Source organism: Alternaria incomplexa (genome assembly GCF_024043165.1).
Source record: "Alternaria incomplexa strain BMP 0042 chromosome Unknown scaffold_11, whole genome shotgun sequence".
NCBI classification, from domain to species: domain Eukaryota; kingdom Fungi; phylum Ascomycota; class Dothideomycetes; order Pleosporales; family Pleosporaceae; genus Alternaria; species Alternaria incomplexa.
The window spans coordinates 252,050-269,333 of record NW_026249860.1 but is presented as its reverse complement, the minus strand read 5'-3'; the positions used below and the strand labels follow the sequence as shown (position 1 = coordinate 269,333).

Below are 17,284 nucleotides of genomic sequence, written 5' to 3'. Positions count from 1 at the left end.
CGGTTATCGAAAGATTTGCCATTCTTCAGAAGAGAATCCAGCTTGTGCCGCCTGTATGCTTCCCTCGGCGAGTTTATTCGTCTGATAATGTGACAAAGTATGCTGATTCCCGCAGGTGATATTACACATGGCGGATTATCATTGAAGGAAACACCAGCTTGGGTAGAAGCGAAGAAAGCAATAGAGGCTGAGTCTGGACACAACATCGTACAACGGCATAGAGATGAGCTGTCTGAAGAAGTTCGTGGTCAAGATGGGATGTTCCTAGTACTGGGATCTAATTATTGACCATTTGCAGGTGAAAAACTTCATCGAGTCCAACAACATCCGTTATCCGACCATTGTGTCGAGCGGAAGCAATGGAAGTCTCTCGGAGGTTATGGGCAACTCGGAGCTTGCGGCTTGTAAAGGCAATGCACAAAGTGTCATCTCGAAGCTTCGAGAGAAGGGCATCATGCAGCAGAAAGCGGTCTCTCCTTCTCTGTAGCGAGTTCCATTCGATACAAGTTAGCTCAGCGCCTGCACAAGCCAATTTGTCCTTTGAGCAATGCCTAAGCATACCAAAAGGGCCATAGTCCATGAGAGATGCTGCAGATAGCGAGGAAAGGTGAGCATGGCTGTGAAGAAAGCCGCGCTTTCCGTCCCTTCGATAAGTGCTGGTCGCATCGCCACGCTGGTCAGCTCTTTGACCCTGCTTCCATCTTTCCCGCTGCCCTTGCGCTTCTCGAGAATGGCGCCAATGTAGAACAAGACGAAGTTGTTGACGTGAAAGGATGATTCTAACACAGCCACTGAGAGCCAGATGCTCTTTGCATTGGGCTCATCATTACGTGCTAAAGCACAGGATATAGGAATGGCTGAATAGACGATGAAGTCGCCCAAGAGGTCGAAAAAGCCGCCAACATCCGAAGACTGATTGCGTTTGCGGGCGACAGCGCCGTCGAGACAATCCAGTGCCCTGTTTAGTGCCCAGAATGTGATACTCGCTAAAATATTGTTGGATGCAGCGTAAATACAGGAGATCACACCCGAGGAAAAGGCCAGAAACGTGATGACTAGTGGCGAGCAAATGGAGGGAACGAGTGGCGTGATAGAATCGAAGAGCGTGTCTTTAATCGGTCGAAGCTGGATGTCTAACATGACCGCGGTAGATGTCGGCTGGATAGCGAATGATGGTGATGGGTGAGATGCAATTTCGCTATAGAATGCCTTCGGAACCGTTCCGATCGGATGACGTCAAGAGTCATGAATGCCCAGAGAGCGCCAAAGGAAGGCAAATGCATGCGATTCAGCATACTATGAACTTCTCTTCACTCGGGACCACATAGAATGATGGTGTCAACGTGTCGAGCTGTTCTAGGATCTTTGTTTCTCTCTTCCATCGCCTTCCCAGACCTATACCAGCCTCTTCTCACACCTCTGTGGCAATGGCTGATACGGAACCCGCTATATCGTCTGTCAACCTTTGAGACAATATGGACAGTCCTTCTTTACGCAGTAATCGAAGTGTCTATGACCGTTCTGTTCATGCGAAACCCTCAATGGAGATTTGCAGTCCAGCAGAACACGAAAGATGGCGACGCAGCTAGGAAACCGCATGGGATGCGACGCCCTTCGCGGCGATGGGGCGAGGCTGTCACGTACATGACGCCGCTACTACTCATGGATCTGACCATGATCAAGAAGTTTGCCGATGTTCCGCTTATTGCAATGCTAGAGTCAGGCAATTACTACGCGGCCACGGCAGCAATCGCAGCAAACAACACCACTACGGCGTATCACCATACGTTTCTGGTGCCAACACTGCACAACATGACGATGTCTTCGCCGCTGCAAACGCAACGCGCTCTTCCCAACCTTCCTCCTACGAGCCGCCGAATCGCCCTCGAGCTCGCGACGAGCTTTTTCTTCTACGATGCGCTCTTCTTCCTCTTCCACTACTCGCTTCACGTCATACCCGTGGTCAAGCGATGGCACGCACCGCACCATCGACACGCCGAGATACACCCCCAGATTACCAACCAGTTGCACATTCTCGAGCGACTGGGCCTGGTGCTGCTGGCCAACTTCAGCCTCAACATCATAAAGAGCCATGTCTTCACGCGGACTTTGTTTGTACCCATATTCGTATGGCTATTAGTCGAGCTGCATTCGGGGCTGGATCTACCGTGGGGTTATGACAAGATACTGCCCAAGGGTTGGGGAGGCGGAGCAAGAAAGCACAGCCTCCATCATGCACGAGGCGGTGGAGGCTACGAGCCGTACTTTACATGGTGGGACAATTTGCTGGAACAAGCGGGCCAGATTCCGAAAGAACATGTCGAATAATTGCGCACGAGCACCCTCGGTTACGGATGCATCGTACGACTACCAAAATGTCAACAAGCACAACGAGGGCGCGTCTACGGCCTATGTTTGCCTTTGAATAGCCAGCGAGCCGCAGCGGTATAAAACGATCCACAGCATAGCTTTCTATAGAGCCTCGCCTTTGTGTCGGTATAAGATGTGCGTTGAGCCTCCGCGGGAGCGGGAACTTGCGAGATACCGAGGTCGCTAAAGATCAGGCGCCAGCCGCCCCTATTGAACGCCACACGAGCTTGATTCACGATAGTATGGAGGGCCTCGCGACGCGAAAATTCTATACAAAAGAAGTTTCGCTGTAGAAAAATTGTAGGTATCGCTCATCGTCGCTCGTTCTTCGTACAGTCACTCGTTACAAATTCTGTGTCTCATCGACAACTTCACTCTTTCAAACTTCGTACTCTTCACAAGATCGATACAGTCACCATGGCTTCAAAGTTCATCCTCGTCTCCTTCATCGGCCTAGTTGCTGCGCAACAAGACATCCCAGCAACTATGTCAGTCCCATGGATCGGCGACATCTTCGAAGGCTCAGTCTTGCCGAACATGGTCGGCTCCGTTGTCACCGCGAATCCCACCGCTACGACGCTTGCACTCGCCTGCGCTACCTCCATCGACTGTGGTCTCTTTCCAGCCGAAACCCTCGTCTTCGGTCCTTCGACTTGGAATCTCAACATGGGAGACCCAAGCCCGGAGTCCGACTTTACCGCTACAATGGACTGCGTGATCATGCCCGAAAGCGCGATATGCAAAGAGACGGCTGGTGGAACCGAGGCAAACTTTCCCGGCAGCAGCACAGAGCCATACAGTGGCTCAGCTGTAGGCACGTTCGAATTAGTGATCACGGCTGGTGTAGAGAAACTCAGCCAGGCCACAGAAGCTACTACCACTGACGCTGCGACATCCACCGCTACTTTGTACAAATCACATCCGATGTCTGGATTTGTGGAAGAGATGAGTGCTAGCACAGGTGTTGCAGCGAATTCTGGAAGTGTGAGCCAAACTGCTAGTGCCGCTGCGGCAGATGCTACTGGCGCTGCCAATGCTAAGAGTGTGGTTGGTGGAGGTCTTCTTAGCATCGCTGCTGGTGTAATCGGAGGCCTGTTGCTATGAAGCCTTGATAGCCCAATACTAGCCTGAAATATATAATTGCTTCGCATCGCTTGGCCGTACATGGAAACCTTGGCATACTTTGGGATGCCCTACACTGCATGACTGCGCCTCTGGGTATATACTCGGCTTCGAAGTAGAGCACTCTATTCTCGGGGATCAATCATGGCAAATCAACACGAGATACTTGGCATCCCCTCTTCTTATGTCGTGTAAGAGGTGGTTTTGATGTGAGAGATCCCAACAAACACGTACGTGGAAGTACAGACAGGCTAAACTCTACTGCACGAATGGGTAGCGAAGAACTGTATACGATGTGGCGATTCCGGTTGGTGTTATTATTGCTGCAATGTACAGTGGAGGCGATGCAGAATAGAGAATCAACGCGCGCAGGGTGAAGACAGGGCGGAGGCTACCTACCAAGGCATGTATATAAGCAACGCCTACCGAGCCGTTATCCTACTGAACATCCGGCTCTCAACTTCAGAACTCTCAAAGACCATTCCACATCTCAATTCGGCTTATTAAATATGCGTCTCATTGTACCAACCCTCGCCGCGATGATCAGTCTCTCAGCGGCAGACTTCTTGATATACAGTTTTGAAGACACCAATGCCGGCGAAGTCTACGTACGATATGCTCAGTTATCTGGTTGTAAGCTGCAGATGCTAATGTAACCCAGAATGCCTTCCTATTTCTCAAGGGCGAGCCAGACTGTGCCGACGTATGTGACGGTGATGGCAAAGGTGGCTGGTTGACCGAAACGGAAGACGCAAGTGATGGTGGTGCGCGATGCAAGACGCCCAAAGAATCGCCATTCGGATGCTCTGGCGGCGAGGGCGAGATCCTAGAGCTGGAAATGAACATTAAGGATGGTAACCCGCCTTACCACTTTACGATATACAGTAAGCCTCAGCGTAACTCTTCTTGAATGGACCACTACTCGAGGCTGACACTAGCTCAATAGAAGAGAGAGGATACGAGATGGAGCCTGCGGGTGGAGGGACCTCACTCGGGAAGTGTACGCCTACTGGTGCCGATACGTATCAGTGTGTTTGCTTTCCCAACGGAAAGGGTGGGAGAGGTCTCTTTTCGTGCAAGTCTGACCTTACTCCGGAAAGCTTTTTCCCTGCCAAATAGGTGCAATCATTAGCTACACTGACACTGTTATCTCTAAACTGTCGTTACTGTTTTCAGTTTTCAGGTCAATTAGCTGACTGAATACATAAGCGTTATGGCGGTTGTCAAACTCACAAATGTAGTCTGTTTTCAAGTCAATCGCTGCATTCGATACACTTCGTCTGTTCTCGGATGCTCAAATGCTTGCCTGGTTTTCTCTTTCTGTTCTCATCCAATGGAAAAGAGTTGTTGAATGTGATCCAGAGTGATTCGCGAATAGAGTGGACGTTTTAGAGATATGCAGTCTGGAAATTGCTTCATGTGGCCAAGCTCATTGTCCCCTATAGCCGAGTGCTGTGCCGCAGCACTGAAGATTGCTGTCCGGGTGTATCAATGTAGCCTAATCATAGTACTGCCTCAATAAAATCTTCCTTCGTCGAACGTGACCGTCTGTGCGCTCTATCGGCGGAGTCATTCCAGATATCTGCTTCCCCCAGAAACCTTAGAAGCCTTGCAGACTTTGGAAGTTTTGCATGCCTCTCCCAGAGCCTGGAGTTTACGGGGATTCGTGTTGTAGTGATAGGACCTCAACGAATGTCATTCAGCCGGTAGGTATGCCGTGAAACCAAGGTGCAGTTGCGCGGTTTAACCATAGGTACTGCATCGTCTTGACAGCTCAGCTACTTTGTTCAGCCTCTCGGTCCACGTGGGTCTTGGATCTATGAGCCCTCATTGAGCGACTCCGTGTCATTTTGAGTCTGTTCACTTTCGGGCGTGCATTGTTTGCAATTTCCGTTGTCAAGTGTCGTCGACGAAGAGCGAAGCAAGCGGGGAATGCTGCATGGTACCTCTCGCACGCACCGATATGAAGGCTAGGAGTGCCCAGTCGTCAACGATGGACTTTCGATCGGCCCAATTGTGAGAGCGGTAGCATCCATGGACAAAGCGTCCGGGTGCTGCTATGAGAAGAGAAAAGCCGGCACTGGCGCCGTGTAAAGTGCGAGATCGAGCCAACCTTACCCCTTCACTCCATACACCTTTCCAACATTTTCCAGAGAGCAACGACCTAAATCTTCATCAAAAGGCGTGTAATCCTTCCTTTCCTCTTCTTTGTCTTCTATTTCGTCACTACGGACTTCGTGATCTACACATTCGAAGACAGCAACGTCACAGGTGAAGCTTACGTAAGACGTGCATTGTCCCTGGAGTCAGAGTATAGCTGACGCAGTTCCAGGTGGAGTGGAAGTTTTTTGACGGCCCACCGGACTGTAACGATGTTTGCGGAACATCCAGTCTATGCGGGACGGATGACGCGAGTGGTGGCGGAGTTTGTTGCGAAGGCAATAATCCAGCAGGTGGCTGCGCTTATTGGGACAGTGTGATTACAGAGCTCGAAGTGCATACCTTGAATGGCATGCACTGGACTATCTATGGTGGGAATCCGTTTGTCTACCACCATGTCTCGAGCCAATGACCTGAGTAGAGGATAAAGGGTTCGAAATGGAGGCCGCGGATGGCAGTGGCTCTCAGGGCAAGTGCACTCCCGATACCACGGACGAATACGCTTGCGCCAGCTGTGGTAGCCGTTCTCGCGGCCGTCGCATGTTCTCCTGCAAGAGCAATTTTACGGCGAAGGACTTCGGCTTGCAGACTAACTGATGTAGCCGGGCTGTTGGACTTTCCGTATATGCCTGTGTGGTGTCCTAGTCTTTGTTCGAACGTCTTTTTCCTTGGCTCCTGCGACTCAGTGCGAGTTTGATCTGTCTTTACCGAATATGTTGCACATTCTGCCATTTAAAAATGATCGAATCCGGTTATTTGAAGCTGTTGGAGGTTGTCTGATCAGTTTGTGATGTCTTAGGAAAGCAACGAAGCATTGACTAGTACGCGCAGACAACTTCCAAAGCGCCAGCCTTCTCTGACTTCACAATCGTTACCAAGAGGAACCTCCTGTCGTCGAACGTATCCGAGAGACGTTGGCACGTTGGGTTAAACGGAAACGTACCATCCTCGGTTAGGTCGTCCTCAGGCGCTGAGCTCCCTTGGAAATACTCATCCGCGGATATAAGCCGGAAGCGGCTCCGTGGAATGCCTTGGCGGTCTTCTATCAGCGCATTCTGCAAGGCAAGCGAACCATTTCCTACAAGGCCGATGCTTTGAGATGTGCCATGGGCTTGGGTGTTGTCCTGGCGTAAGATTAGAGAGCTCGAGATGGCGTATAATTGTGGGGCAAACCCAGCGTATATGATGGTCGTCGTGCTCGTTGCCCGCGCGCGCATCTTTTCGTCTATCTTCACTCCCTTATCTTCATTAGTTTCGAAACGTCCGAAATACACATACCGAATTGCAGTATCTTGTACTGTTAGGTTAAAAGTCGAAAGCGACGCGTTCACCGGATGTGCAGGTGAGGACATGGTTTCTGTGAGGAAATGATCAAATGAGCTGCTTCGAAATAGCAGGATCTAATGTGAGAATTCAAGACGTATGGAAACGTGCCTGAAGAGAGACTCTGAAGGACTCACGAAAGAGGAGGTCTGACAGTGAAGGGAAACTGCTGGTGTCGAGCGCTAGAACGCGCTTTCCTCACAGGAACCAGATGACGTCATCGCGTTCCTTCCCACGAACATCGCAACGACAGTGGAAGTGCCACAGCTCTTCAATTCCATACTTTCGAGGCGCATTCCTGCGAACTCGTGCAAATGGACCCCATCGAAGCGTGTTCTTCCAGATCGACGTTCTGCGCGATGCATGATTGACGGTAATTCGGACGAGCGGCACAGTGGGTGCGGCTAATGTGTGGCTGGCAGCTGCCCGTTCCACTGTAATTCCCGAGGTCAACGCGACAGCTCTCAACACGAAGACTTCACGAACGCCAGAGGACTGTATTCACGCGATCGGAAAGCGTCTTCAGGAGAGAAGTAAGTGTGGTTGACTTTGGATCACTAGCCTCACTAATCCCTCTGCAAACAAGACTGACTTGGAAAGTGACCCATTCTCCTGGGCTAGAATTTTGGAAGAACTGCTATACTACCGAACGCGCACACGGATATCGAATGAACGAGTACATGATGCCACCATCAACGCTTAGGTGGTGTAGTAGAAGTCGGGCCGCACATCACCCATATCCTCAATCTCCTCCTCGGTCTTGCCCTGTACCCAGTGGTCGCGCTTGCCCGCCTTCCTTAGCTTGTTCTCACGCTTGAGCGCAATGTGCATGAAGAGAGTTCCACCGAAGAGGAACAAGAACATGTAGGCGAGCACAATGCCGTGGCCGGTACGGTAGTGCGGATTCTCCTTGGGATCGTAGATGTTGGACGAGACGACACCGTTCATGTTACCCCACCCGACCACGACACCAACCATAACACCACGCTTCAATGATCCCTCGACGTTGTTGGAGGCCCAAGTCAGCGTGTTGGAGACTGTGGGGTAGATACCCATGGCACCGAGGAACGTGGCAGCGTACTGGACTTTCGGGTTGGTGGTGGCGAGTAACATAGCGAAACCAACGCATCCAATCGCCGAAACCACGAGATTAGAGATACCACGCAGCTTAGTCCTGTCGGCGAACCATCCAACAGCCACGGTCAGGGCGGCAGCAGCAGCGTAAGGAGGGACGGACAGGAGCTGAGCCTTGGTACCTTTGTGGCCCATACCGAGTAGAATCGTAGGGAGGAAGAGCGAGAAGACGTACAACGGGCACAGGCAGCCCATATAGATGACAGCGTATCCCCAGGTTTTCCAGTCACGAAGGGCGGCCATAACGTGTCGGCGGTCAATGCCCCCGACCTTGGCGCGGGCTTGTCCATCGGCCTTGAGGCGACGCTGAGCTCGCAGCTTCTCATCGGCTGTCAGAAATCGGGCCGTATCGGGGAAATCGAAGACCATCCACCAACAGAAGATGCCGACGAAGACAGTCATTAAACCCTCGATGATGACTGCGCATGTTAGCTTCAATCAAAAGGTCAGATTGCGTGAACATACAGATCCAACGCCAGCCCTCATAACCACCAGCTCCATCCATCTGAGTGATAGCGGCAGCCAAGAGACCACCAAAAGAGCCAGCAAGCGCTGCAGCCGAGAAGAACAAAGCAGCGCGGAAACCAAGTTCCTGACGCTTGTACCAGCAACTATGCAACTGTCAGTGAATGATACGAGCTTAGTTGGTAAGGAACATCTTACGAAAGGTAGTAGTTGACACCGGGGAATAGACCAGCCTCGGCAATACCCAGAAACCAACGGCATGCGAGGAGGCCACCCTTATTCTGGACAAGACCCATGAGTGTCATGCAAACACCCCAAGCGAGAATGATGGCCGTGAAAAAAACACGAGGAGACCATTTCTTGATTGCGATGTTGGTAAGCGGCTCGAAACCGGCGTAGGAGACGAAGAAGATGGTCAAGGCGTCGTTGTAGTCGCGACCGTCCATGCCGATCGCCGGTTCCATCTTCGCGACACGAGCATTGCCGATGTTGGTCCGGTCCAAGAAGGAGAGCAGATACAACAGCGACAGCCACGGGATCAGCCACTTGTCCATCTTCCAGACCAGTGCTTTGTCCTACCAGAAGTCAGCGAGTTCCAGCAAGCAAAAATGAGAGCGTGTCGTACGAGCGCGGCCCGTTCGGCATCAGATTTGCCTGCGTCTGGGTCGGGTAGGTCATCGACATCTCCTGGTGTGCTGATCCGAGAGCTGTCAATGTCGTTGGCGTAGATGTGCTGGCCTTTCTCGTTGGCCTCGTTGACCTCGAGGCTGGAGTGCTGCTGTACGGCTGCCATGATGATTGGTGCCTGAGGGTGGACTGGAGTACAAGAGTCTGAGGAAACGTTCGCAAGAGGGGGCAGCCAAGTGTCTCTATATGTACTCAGGCTCGCAAACGCCGTGGGTGTGTCGCTCGAAACGAGACGGACCCTGCTAGGGTTGATATGACCAGCTAATCTAGCGCAACCCGGGACCCCATGGGGCGGTTGGATGGGACAAGATTGTGGATCTGACTTAGCCCGTCTGCTGCTGCGTCCGAGCGTGGCGGTGGTAAGAGCGCCGAAGAGGGCGAAGACGCGATATCTTGACGCGCCTTCGCTTGGCGCTATCGGCTGCAGTACCACGTTGCCTCTGGCTTGTCAAATCTGTCACCAACCGACTCGCTGCGGAAGTCCACCCTCTCTCGCGCTTCACCGATCACCTTGCACGTCTACTCAGCGAATCCAAACGAAGCGCGTATCCATAGATTGGGTTTCAGCCTCCCAACTGCAATCCCTATCCTAGGAGTGCGGACCGATGCCACTGCGGCCCCTACGAAAGCAATTATTCCACCATATCGTTCTTTAGGCAGAGCCCCTCCTCGCTCCGGACCAAGCGCATGTATTGGGAACTTGCTGCGTTCCAGAACGACCGGGACTTGCGTTAAATGGCATCTCTGGGCACCGCCGACGAGGCCATTCGAAGCCTCGTAAAAACGCCCACCAAGACCTTGGCACAACGCCCTCACGCATGGAGCCGCGGATAAGGATTGGGCGACAGGGTGTTTCTCTTCAGCCGGCAGGACGAAGCTTTTCGCTGAGCTTCGCTCAGGAATTATAGTCACGTCGTGTCACAGCGCCCAAATCTCACACGATTCTCACGGTCTGGTGTTGAGTTTTCAACACAGCGCGCATCAAACAGCGGACTCTTCCCCGCCATGCCCATCATCCGGGGGTTTTGTGGGGTGGCTTGGCAGCGCTAGAGTCGGCCGGACTCACATAGGCCGCCCCGCTCGCCAGGCATCGCGCACTCTGGTGCTCTCTGGAAATCCCGCTGTCCACTACTGGGATAAAGCTGACGAGAGCCCAGATGGTGCATCGGATAAATGGAGCACTGGCCTCCTGCAATTCGCCAGTGCCGTCCAACGCCCACGGCGCGAGCGGAACAATGGAAGCTGCTGGTTCTTGCATGGCAGCGTCAAGCACCCTGCACCACCCTGCACCATGGATAGCGACAGCACTGGTCTGAGGCTACTTGCGACGGTCTCTGAACCCGGGCTACCGTCAACAAGCGACATCTGGGCACGGCATTTGCATTGACTTTTGGACTACCCGCACGTGGCCCACGGCGATACCGCAGGCAGTTTGTAATCGTTGCGCTGCCCCGGCGAATGACCTACGAATCCAAACACCTGGATGGCGCACACGATGTCATGCCTAGAAACGCCAAACAGCGCACCAAGCCGATCGCCCATGTGGATGTCGCGTGGCCGTCCGCCGGATGGGATCCAAAAGATCAGCGAGCGTTGACTGAGCCCCTTGCCTGCTTCCACCCATCTCAACGTTCCGCAGCTCCTAATTGCGTGATGCGCGATCATTTAGTTGCGTTGCTGCGGCACAGGTCGAATGCATGCCAAAATACGCCCACCTGCGACAGGGCTCCTAGCTTGTTATAAGCAGCCGTCAGCATCGGGAACGTGCTCTCTCGTCTCCTCGTAAACATGGTAGAAGAGAGATTGGCCAACCATGCCGCAATGAAACATGGTATCAATACTGCGTACTGTCATCTCAACACATGCAACATGCCTTCTCGCAGTACACGAAAGGTAAGTTCCAACACAAAGTGATTGTTTCTTTCATCTTCAATTACGCGAGAGCATCTAGAATCAGGGTCTTGTTATCGCTTGGTATTTATATGTCTGCATTATCAAACGCGGACATCGGCTATGCGCGTCTAACAAACTATCGAAACGCATCGTCTAAGCGCAGACGTTCAGTCTTGCTACCGATGGGTCGTGGTCGCTGACTTGCGCATCATACTCCGGCCATGTATTAACATGAATGTGCTCAAAGTCTGCCCTGCTCTTCTTGGCCAAGGATGGCGAGACGAACATGTGGTCCAATTCCTGAGCGTTCATGTCGAAGAGGTAGGTGTAGCGCTCGAGCTCGTCCTCGCGGACTACCTCGTCTAGATCCTTGAGCCCTGAGATCTTGGTGTACTCTTCGAGGGGTTGTACGAAGGCAAACTCGTTAAAGTCCCCTGCAGTCACGACACGGGCGTTCTTGTCCTTGGAAAGGATATCCTGCAATTCAACGTCAGCCGTGCTCTCATCTGCACTCCAACTTCATAGTTTCAGGGGCAAGAAAGGGCATTCCCTTCGTGCGCGCGTGGCGTTCTTGGTACCACCGAGGGACGAAGGTACGAGAAGCGTGCTGCAGCCACCCCTCTCCGCGCCGCCTTGCCGCATAGAGCCGCAACCGACATATCAACGTACCTTGACGAAATTTGCGGTGAGACGCGCCTGTTCGAGACGATCATCTAGAAGCATATCGTTAACGACTGTTGCACGAATTTACTCAGATTGATGAACTCACCTACGCCACCATTGACTGGTGGTCGAGCATCTCCATGTAAGCTGCTCGACCCTCCCTTTGAGCCAAAGTGTACATTGACCGTGAAGAACACGTTCGGCTTCTTCGCGCCGGCCTTTCCGATAACCTCCCACTGTGCAGCCAACGGCTTTCGGCTCGCTGTCCAGGCATCATTTGCTGGTTCGATACGTCCAGGGTTGTACTTCAATGTCGGGCCAGCAAGCACCTCGTTGGCATCGAGCGGACCGCCCGGGTTGGGCTTGTAGAGGCGAATCAGGTTCGGCTTGTACAGGTAGGCGACGCGGATGTTACCACCGGGCTGGCCACCGTCTTGATCGTCAACAGGCACAATATCGGTGAATGTGTAGTTTGGGCCACCGGCTGCTGAGATGGCAGCCGTGAGTGTGCTGAGGGTAAGGTTTGCGGATACGACTAGACATGTCAGACGATTCTGTTCAATGCGTGCGACGCGGGAGAGGAGTGCGGCTCGTATGCGCCCCGTCCCCGGGTATGACATTCGGTCAAGGAAAACGGGAACGCTGTGAAAGCTTTATGTAGCACTTACCTGCGTCGTTGGTGGGACCGTTGTCGTCCTGTACCTCCTGTATGAAGAGAATATCCGGGCTCTTCATGTAGTTCACGATGTGATTGGCAAGGTCAGGGTGGTGGTCAGATGTAGGTGCAAGGTTCTCGACATTGTAGTCGCCAAAGGTAATGCCATCGCACTTGCCGCTCGATACAAGCTTGGTCGCCGGAGGAAGAGCAGGCGTCTGGCTCTTAGTGACCTTGATAGCGGTAGTTGGGAGGATGCGGTAGAAGCCGAAAGCGTAGCTGACGATACCAGTAATCTCCTCGACTGAATCGCCCATCTTGGTGCCAGTCGGGTTCTTGGTTCCGTCGAGAGGAGATCCGATAACGATGGCCTCTGGGTTGGCGTCCTTGTCGGTCAAGGTCAATCCACCACGGTCATTGCGACCAGAAACCTTCCAGTCTCCAGCTACCCACGTGTCGCCGTACTGGTTGGGCTTGGTGAGCGCAGTAGGCTTCTTGACAGTGACCAATTCACCCGTCAAGCTCTCCCAGAAATCAAGACCGTACTTCTTGGGCTGCAGCTCCGGGTTGGCAACGCTGATCTGCGAGACGTTGTTCGGCACTGCGAAAACATCTCCGCCATCCAGACTGCTGTATTGCTCTTTCGGAGGGTCGCGTGTGTCCTTGCCAATGACCAGCGGCTTCACAGCAGCACCAGAGCCGAGACGCCCCTGCAATACTGGTGTTGAAAGCTGAGTCAGGTAGATGTAGTCCTTGTTCGAGCGGTACTCGACCACCTTTCCTCCCACAACAACAGTATCGCCAACCGTCAAGTTCGCACCAAACGTGCGACCAAAAACGTATACAGACTCGGATGTCCGCTCGTCGCGGTCAGGCTGTGTCGATCGCAACCAAAGACCATCAGGTCCTTTTGCCGTAACAACACCGGTAACATTCGAAACCGTCTGATCTCTGTACGGCGAGAGAAACTTATTCCCATTGATCTCCGCAATTGTCAGCGCAGTAGAAACCGCCACCGAAGCCGAAAGGGCGAGAAGTCGCGTCAAAGGCGCCATAACAAAGGGTCAAAACGAAGGTATGAACCGGAATAGCGTATTCCAGAATTGAGGCTCGGGCCCTATCTTCTTATAATCCGCATTGCTACCATGCTACCAAGTCAAGAAGCGCGTTCCAAGAACCCGGTTCCGCTGCTGTCTATCAATGACGATCGCGCTACACTCCACTTGACCTGTTCCTGACAGTTATCGCCGCTGGCCGTCCGACCCATCCGTTACTAAACACCTCCCCACCTCACGTTCGACTAACTCATCTTCGCGACTTGCCTATCACAGCCAAAGAACAACATGCCACCGGCCATGCGCGAGCGCCGATAGCCCTTGGCAATACCACTGATTCTCTTGACTTCTTGTGCATGTTTTCGACGCGTGCAGCGACGCGGGTGGTCTGGTTGGTCGGAGTGCAGCGCTGGACCCTGGTTTGGCGCGGGCCGAGACTGTAGCTTCTTTGGGAAGGTGGGACGGTGATTGGTCCGAAAGCGCGTGGTTGGGGAGATTGGAGCGGCGACATCCGCTAGGCGTGGCGGAGGGCTGTCAATCAGGTGGGAGAGATAAGACACGTGTGGGGATGGCGCGATGGATGTCTTTATGCGTGGTATAGGAGAAGCGGCTTGGGAGGTGTGGCGGTGGAGTACTCATGAGAGGCGGGCGGACGATGGACCGTGGATCGTGGACGATGAGAGGATGGGAGCGAATGGGAGGGATGCACGTGGGCTGGGCACTGATTTGGACGGCGTGCGAACAGGGTGGATGTACGGCTTTGTGAGTGAATGACCCGTGTCGATGCGGTTGTTACGTTATGTGAAGGTGTGCTACTCCTACTGCGTCTTTTACAGCTCACACACCTCATATAAGGAAAAGCTTCATCATGCTGGAGCCTACATCAACATGAACACATGAGGAGAAGGCACCGCGACGTCAATGTCGGCTCTATGGTATTCAGTTCTTCCCTTCAATAAGGTGCATTGATTTCAACAGCGGAGTACACATGTACGAGAACGAGGGAAGAGACGCAGCAAGCGCAAAACCACAGTTATGCAGCATAAAGACCGCTGCTGAAGCAAAACAGCTTTCCAAGCTTGGTGGTGGTAACAATGATACCAATGCTCGACGTCTTCTCATGGCCCTACAATGTGCGGTACCACGACCCCACCGCCTGCATCATACCAATTTCTTTCCATCAAGACAGCCCCGCGCGGCTTCGAAAGCGTTCCGACTAATCTTCCTTGCCTGAATCCTCGGAATATCTCCGCTGTTCCTCCCAGAATGTACGCTTATTGCGTTTGTCATTCTGATCCTTCCTTTCTTTCCTTTGCCGCTCATCTCTCTTTCGACATGCTTCTACAAGCATTGCTTGCATATGGGGGCTCGATGTAAGATATACCGGTCGCGCTGTGTTACCTGTTTAATTGATTAGCGGAATGGCGTGTTGAAGAAGATGTGTGAAAGATAGACTCACCAAGTTCGACATTGGCATGGTGACTTTCCACTTGCGTGAAGTTTCCGTTGCCGTCGCATTCGCTCCTGTTGAGTCGTTTGGTCGGGTTTATTTGACAATCGCTTGTAGCAGCCAATTCCTGGCTTGCCCGACGCTTCTTGACAATATTTGCGAGCGAAGACTCTGGCGAGAGCGTTGCTTGCGGCCTGATAGGCGTCGGTCTTGAAGTCGCAGGGCGAATTATGGTGTGAGGAGCGGGTTTAAGGTCGATGGGCCTTGAGGCTACAGAAGACGGGTCTCGAGCCATCATGACAATGGGATGTGTCAAATGGCCCATGTCGGTGGCTCTGTGGTGACTTCTACCTCGTAAAGATTGACCACTCAGTGGCTTGCGTGAACTAGGCGAGGGCTTTGATTGGCTCTTTCCTGGCATTCTCCATTTACCTGGTAGCACGGAGTTAGTATGCTGGTTTGCAGGGCTGGATTACATATTGCTTACCTGAACTGAGCGATGCCACATTCTCTTGGAACTTTACACGCAGCCGATGCAGATCCTTGGGCGGAGATTTCTCAACCGATGGTGGCGACGACACTGGCTTTGGTAAAAGACAGATGTCATAAGGCGGTGGTGAGTCTGGTGGAGCGACTGCATGAGGTATCGAAGACGTTGACGAAGTTTCCGTGGACCGTTCCAGAACGTTATCGTATTGCAACTGCATATGTCCTCGTTCCATATCGTTGATCGCTTCCACGGCCTGAATGAGCTCACCATCATCATCTGTGTGGGTCGAATGAGCGACCAGGCGTCGACATAGATCCAAGGCAGGTCTCTTCGTAGTCTTATCGCCTTCTGTAAGCTCCAAGATGAGCTTTTGCGTTGCATGTTGAATGGCCTCTAGCAGGACATCAAGCAACGATTGTGACGCCTGGCTTTCTCTGTAGTCTGCTTCCATGGCAGCGAGACGCCTGATCTCCGGTGAGCCACAGTCTTTGATTTCAAAGTATTCCCTTCGAATCCTGATCGCCTCGCGGGAAAAGTGCTCGCCTTCCAGGTACTCCTCAAGCAAAAACGGATGCTCCACTAAGCTCTTTATGGGAACTCCGGACATCGACCAAGAGCTGGGTACAACGAGCGGCTCAGAATCGAAAATCTTCTTTTCGGCGGTGCGAGTGATGTTACGTCGCAGGTCCAGACAACGCTTCACAGCGCGAAGCTCTTGTGCGGCTATCTCCTGCTGCGTCCCCTGCTGCATATTGGCCTGCCATTCCGCGGTGGTGGCATCAATCGCGTTCCAGGATGCTGGTTTGAAGAAAGGAGGACTGGGCGGAGGCTCTGCAGTAGCTTGAAGTTCTAAATGCTTCGATTCTGTTGAACCGCTGACATTTGCGCAATGAGTTGTCGCCTGTTGTGCGGCCAGTTCACCGGCGAGCGATAAAGGAAGGTCCATCGCGTATAGATCCGCATTCGAGCCATCGATGTCAGAAGAAGGCATATCAAAATCATTGGTCATCGAGAGTGTGAATCGTGTTGACATGAGTATTGATACGCCTTGGGGGATACGATACGATTCTGGAGTCGATACTGTGTTCGAAAGGCGAGTGAGGAAGACTAATGATCTTGCCAGGTCAGTATTCAGCTTTTCTCGCCGGGCGCTCACTTACTCATGCAACAGTGCTGTTGGAAATATATCAATGTAAGAGTAAACAAATCGATTGATTGAAGGTGAAAGAGCTCGCGGGTTCAAGCTCTTGCTTAGGTGAGGATGAAGTAATCACGATGCTCGCGTGAAATGAAGTGCCTCGTACGCTACGTGGCAGGCGTGGAGGTAGACGTGTAGTGTGATGGCCGCACTTCCATGCAGGTGGCCAGGTGTGCAGTTGCGGGTGCACATGAGACATCTAGACACGAGCAGAAGCTCTCGCAACTTGCAAGTTGCAGTATACAGGCTATCACATGTTGATAAACAGGCAGCTTCGAAGATGACTTATGCTCCTATCCTAATTTATCCGTTGTAGAATGAGACACAAATCATGACAACGTCTGGTGACACTACACCCTAAAGGGTTTAGCGTCCTCCCCTTCCAGCTGCCCCATACACGCGCAAGCCACAACACTGGAAGCTGCGAAGGAAGTCATTTCAGCAACTACGGTATGGAAACAGCAGAATAGAAAGCATAAGGCTATAAATTATAAGAAGCTAAGAATACACGCCCAGGCATCCGCCTCTCCGTACAAGCGAGACAGCTTGCAACAGGAGAGTGAAACGGAGGGTATATGCCCAAGTCGCTAGAAGAAGAAGAAGAAAGTGGATATCAAAA

The 17,284-nt window shown here is 52.5% G+C and overlaps 6 protein-coding genes across 6 annotated transcripts; 3 read left to right on the top strand and 3 right to left on the bottom strand.

The window, feature by feature from the left end:
* Positions 1 to 1,329: 1,329 nt before the first annotated feature.
* J4E90_007498 (uncharacterized protein) lies at positions 1,330 to 2,328 on the top strand (the record flags this gene model as incomplete). Its single annotated transcript, XM_051437034.1, has 1 exon — positions 1,330 to 2,328. The coding sequence occupies one exon, from the start codon at positions 1,330 to 1,332 to the stop codon at positions 2,326 to 2,328; it is 999 nt and encodes a 332-aa protein (XP_051288780.1).
* A 459-nt stretch (positions 2,329 to 2,787) lies between these two features.
* J4E90_007497 (uncharacterized protein) lies at positions 2,788 to 3,474 on the top strand (the record flags this gene model as incomplete). The annotated part of the gene is made up of 1 exon (XM_051437033.1): positions 2,788 to 3,474. One exon carries the CDS (start codon positions 2,788 to 2,790, stop codon positions 3,472 to 3,474), a length of 687 nt encoding a protein of 228 aa, XP_051288779.1.
* Positions 3,475 to 4,031: 557 nt separating this feature from the next.
* J4E90_007496 (uncharacterized protein) lies at positions 4,032 to 4,402 on the top strand (the record flags this gene model as incomplete). Its single annotated transcript, XM_051437032.1, has 2 exons — positions 4,032 to 4,100; positions 4,154 to 4,402. 2 exons carry the CDS (start codon positions 4,032 to 4,034, stop codon positions 4,400 to 4,402), a joined length of 318 nt encoding a protein of 105 aa, XP_051288778.1.
* Positions 4,403 to 7,674: 3,272 nt separating this feature from the next.
* Positions 7,675 to 9,367, bottom strand: J4E90_007495 (uncharacterized protein; the record flags this gene model as incomplete). The annotated part of the gene is made up of 4 exons (XM_051437031.1): positions 7,675 to 8,528; positions 8,575 to 8,720; positions 8,773 to 9,149; positions 9,200 to 9,367. 4 exons carry the CDS (start codon positions 9,365 to 9,367, stop codon positions 7,675 to 7,677), a joined length of 1,545 nt encoding a protein of 514 aa, XP_051288777.1.
* A 1,940-nt stretch (positions 9,368 to 11,307) lies between these two features.
* Positions 11,308 to 13,527, bottom strand: J4E90_007494 (uncharacterized protein; the record flags this gene model as incomplete). Its single annotated transcript, XM_051437030.1, has 4 exons — positions 11,308 to 11,631; positions 11,824 to 11,867; positions 11,924 to 12,352; positions 12,486 to 13,527. 4 exons carry the CDS (start codon positions 13,525 to 13,527, stop codon positions 11,308 to 11,310), a joined length of 1,839 nt encoding a protein of 612 aa, XP_051288776.1.
* Positions 13,528 to 14,743: 1,216 nt separating this feature from the next.
* J4E90_007493 (uncharacterized protein) lies at positions 14,744 to 16,476 on the bottom strand (the record flags this gene model as incomplete). The annotated part of the gene is made up of 3 exons (XM_051437029.1): positions 14,744 to 14,854; positions 15,018 to 15,409; positions 15,465 to 16,476. The coding sequence occupies 3 exons, from the start codon at positions 16,474 to 16,476 to the stop codon at positions 14,744 to 14,746; spliced, it is 1,515 nt and encodes a 504-aa protein (XP_051288775.1).
* Positions 16,477 to 17,284: the final 808 nt, after the last annotated feature.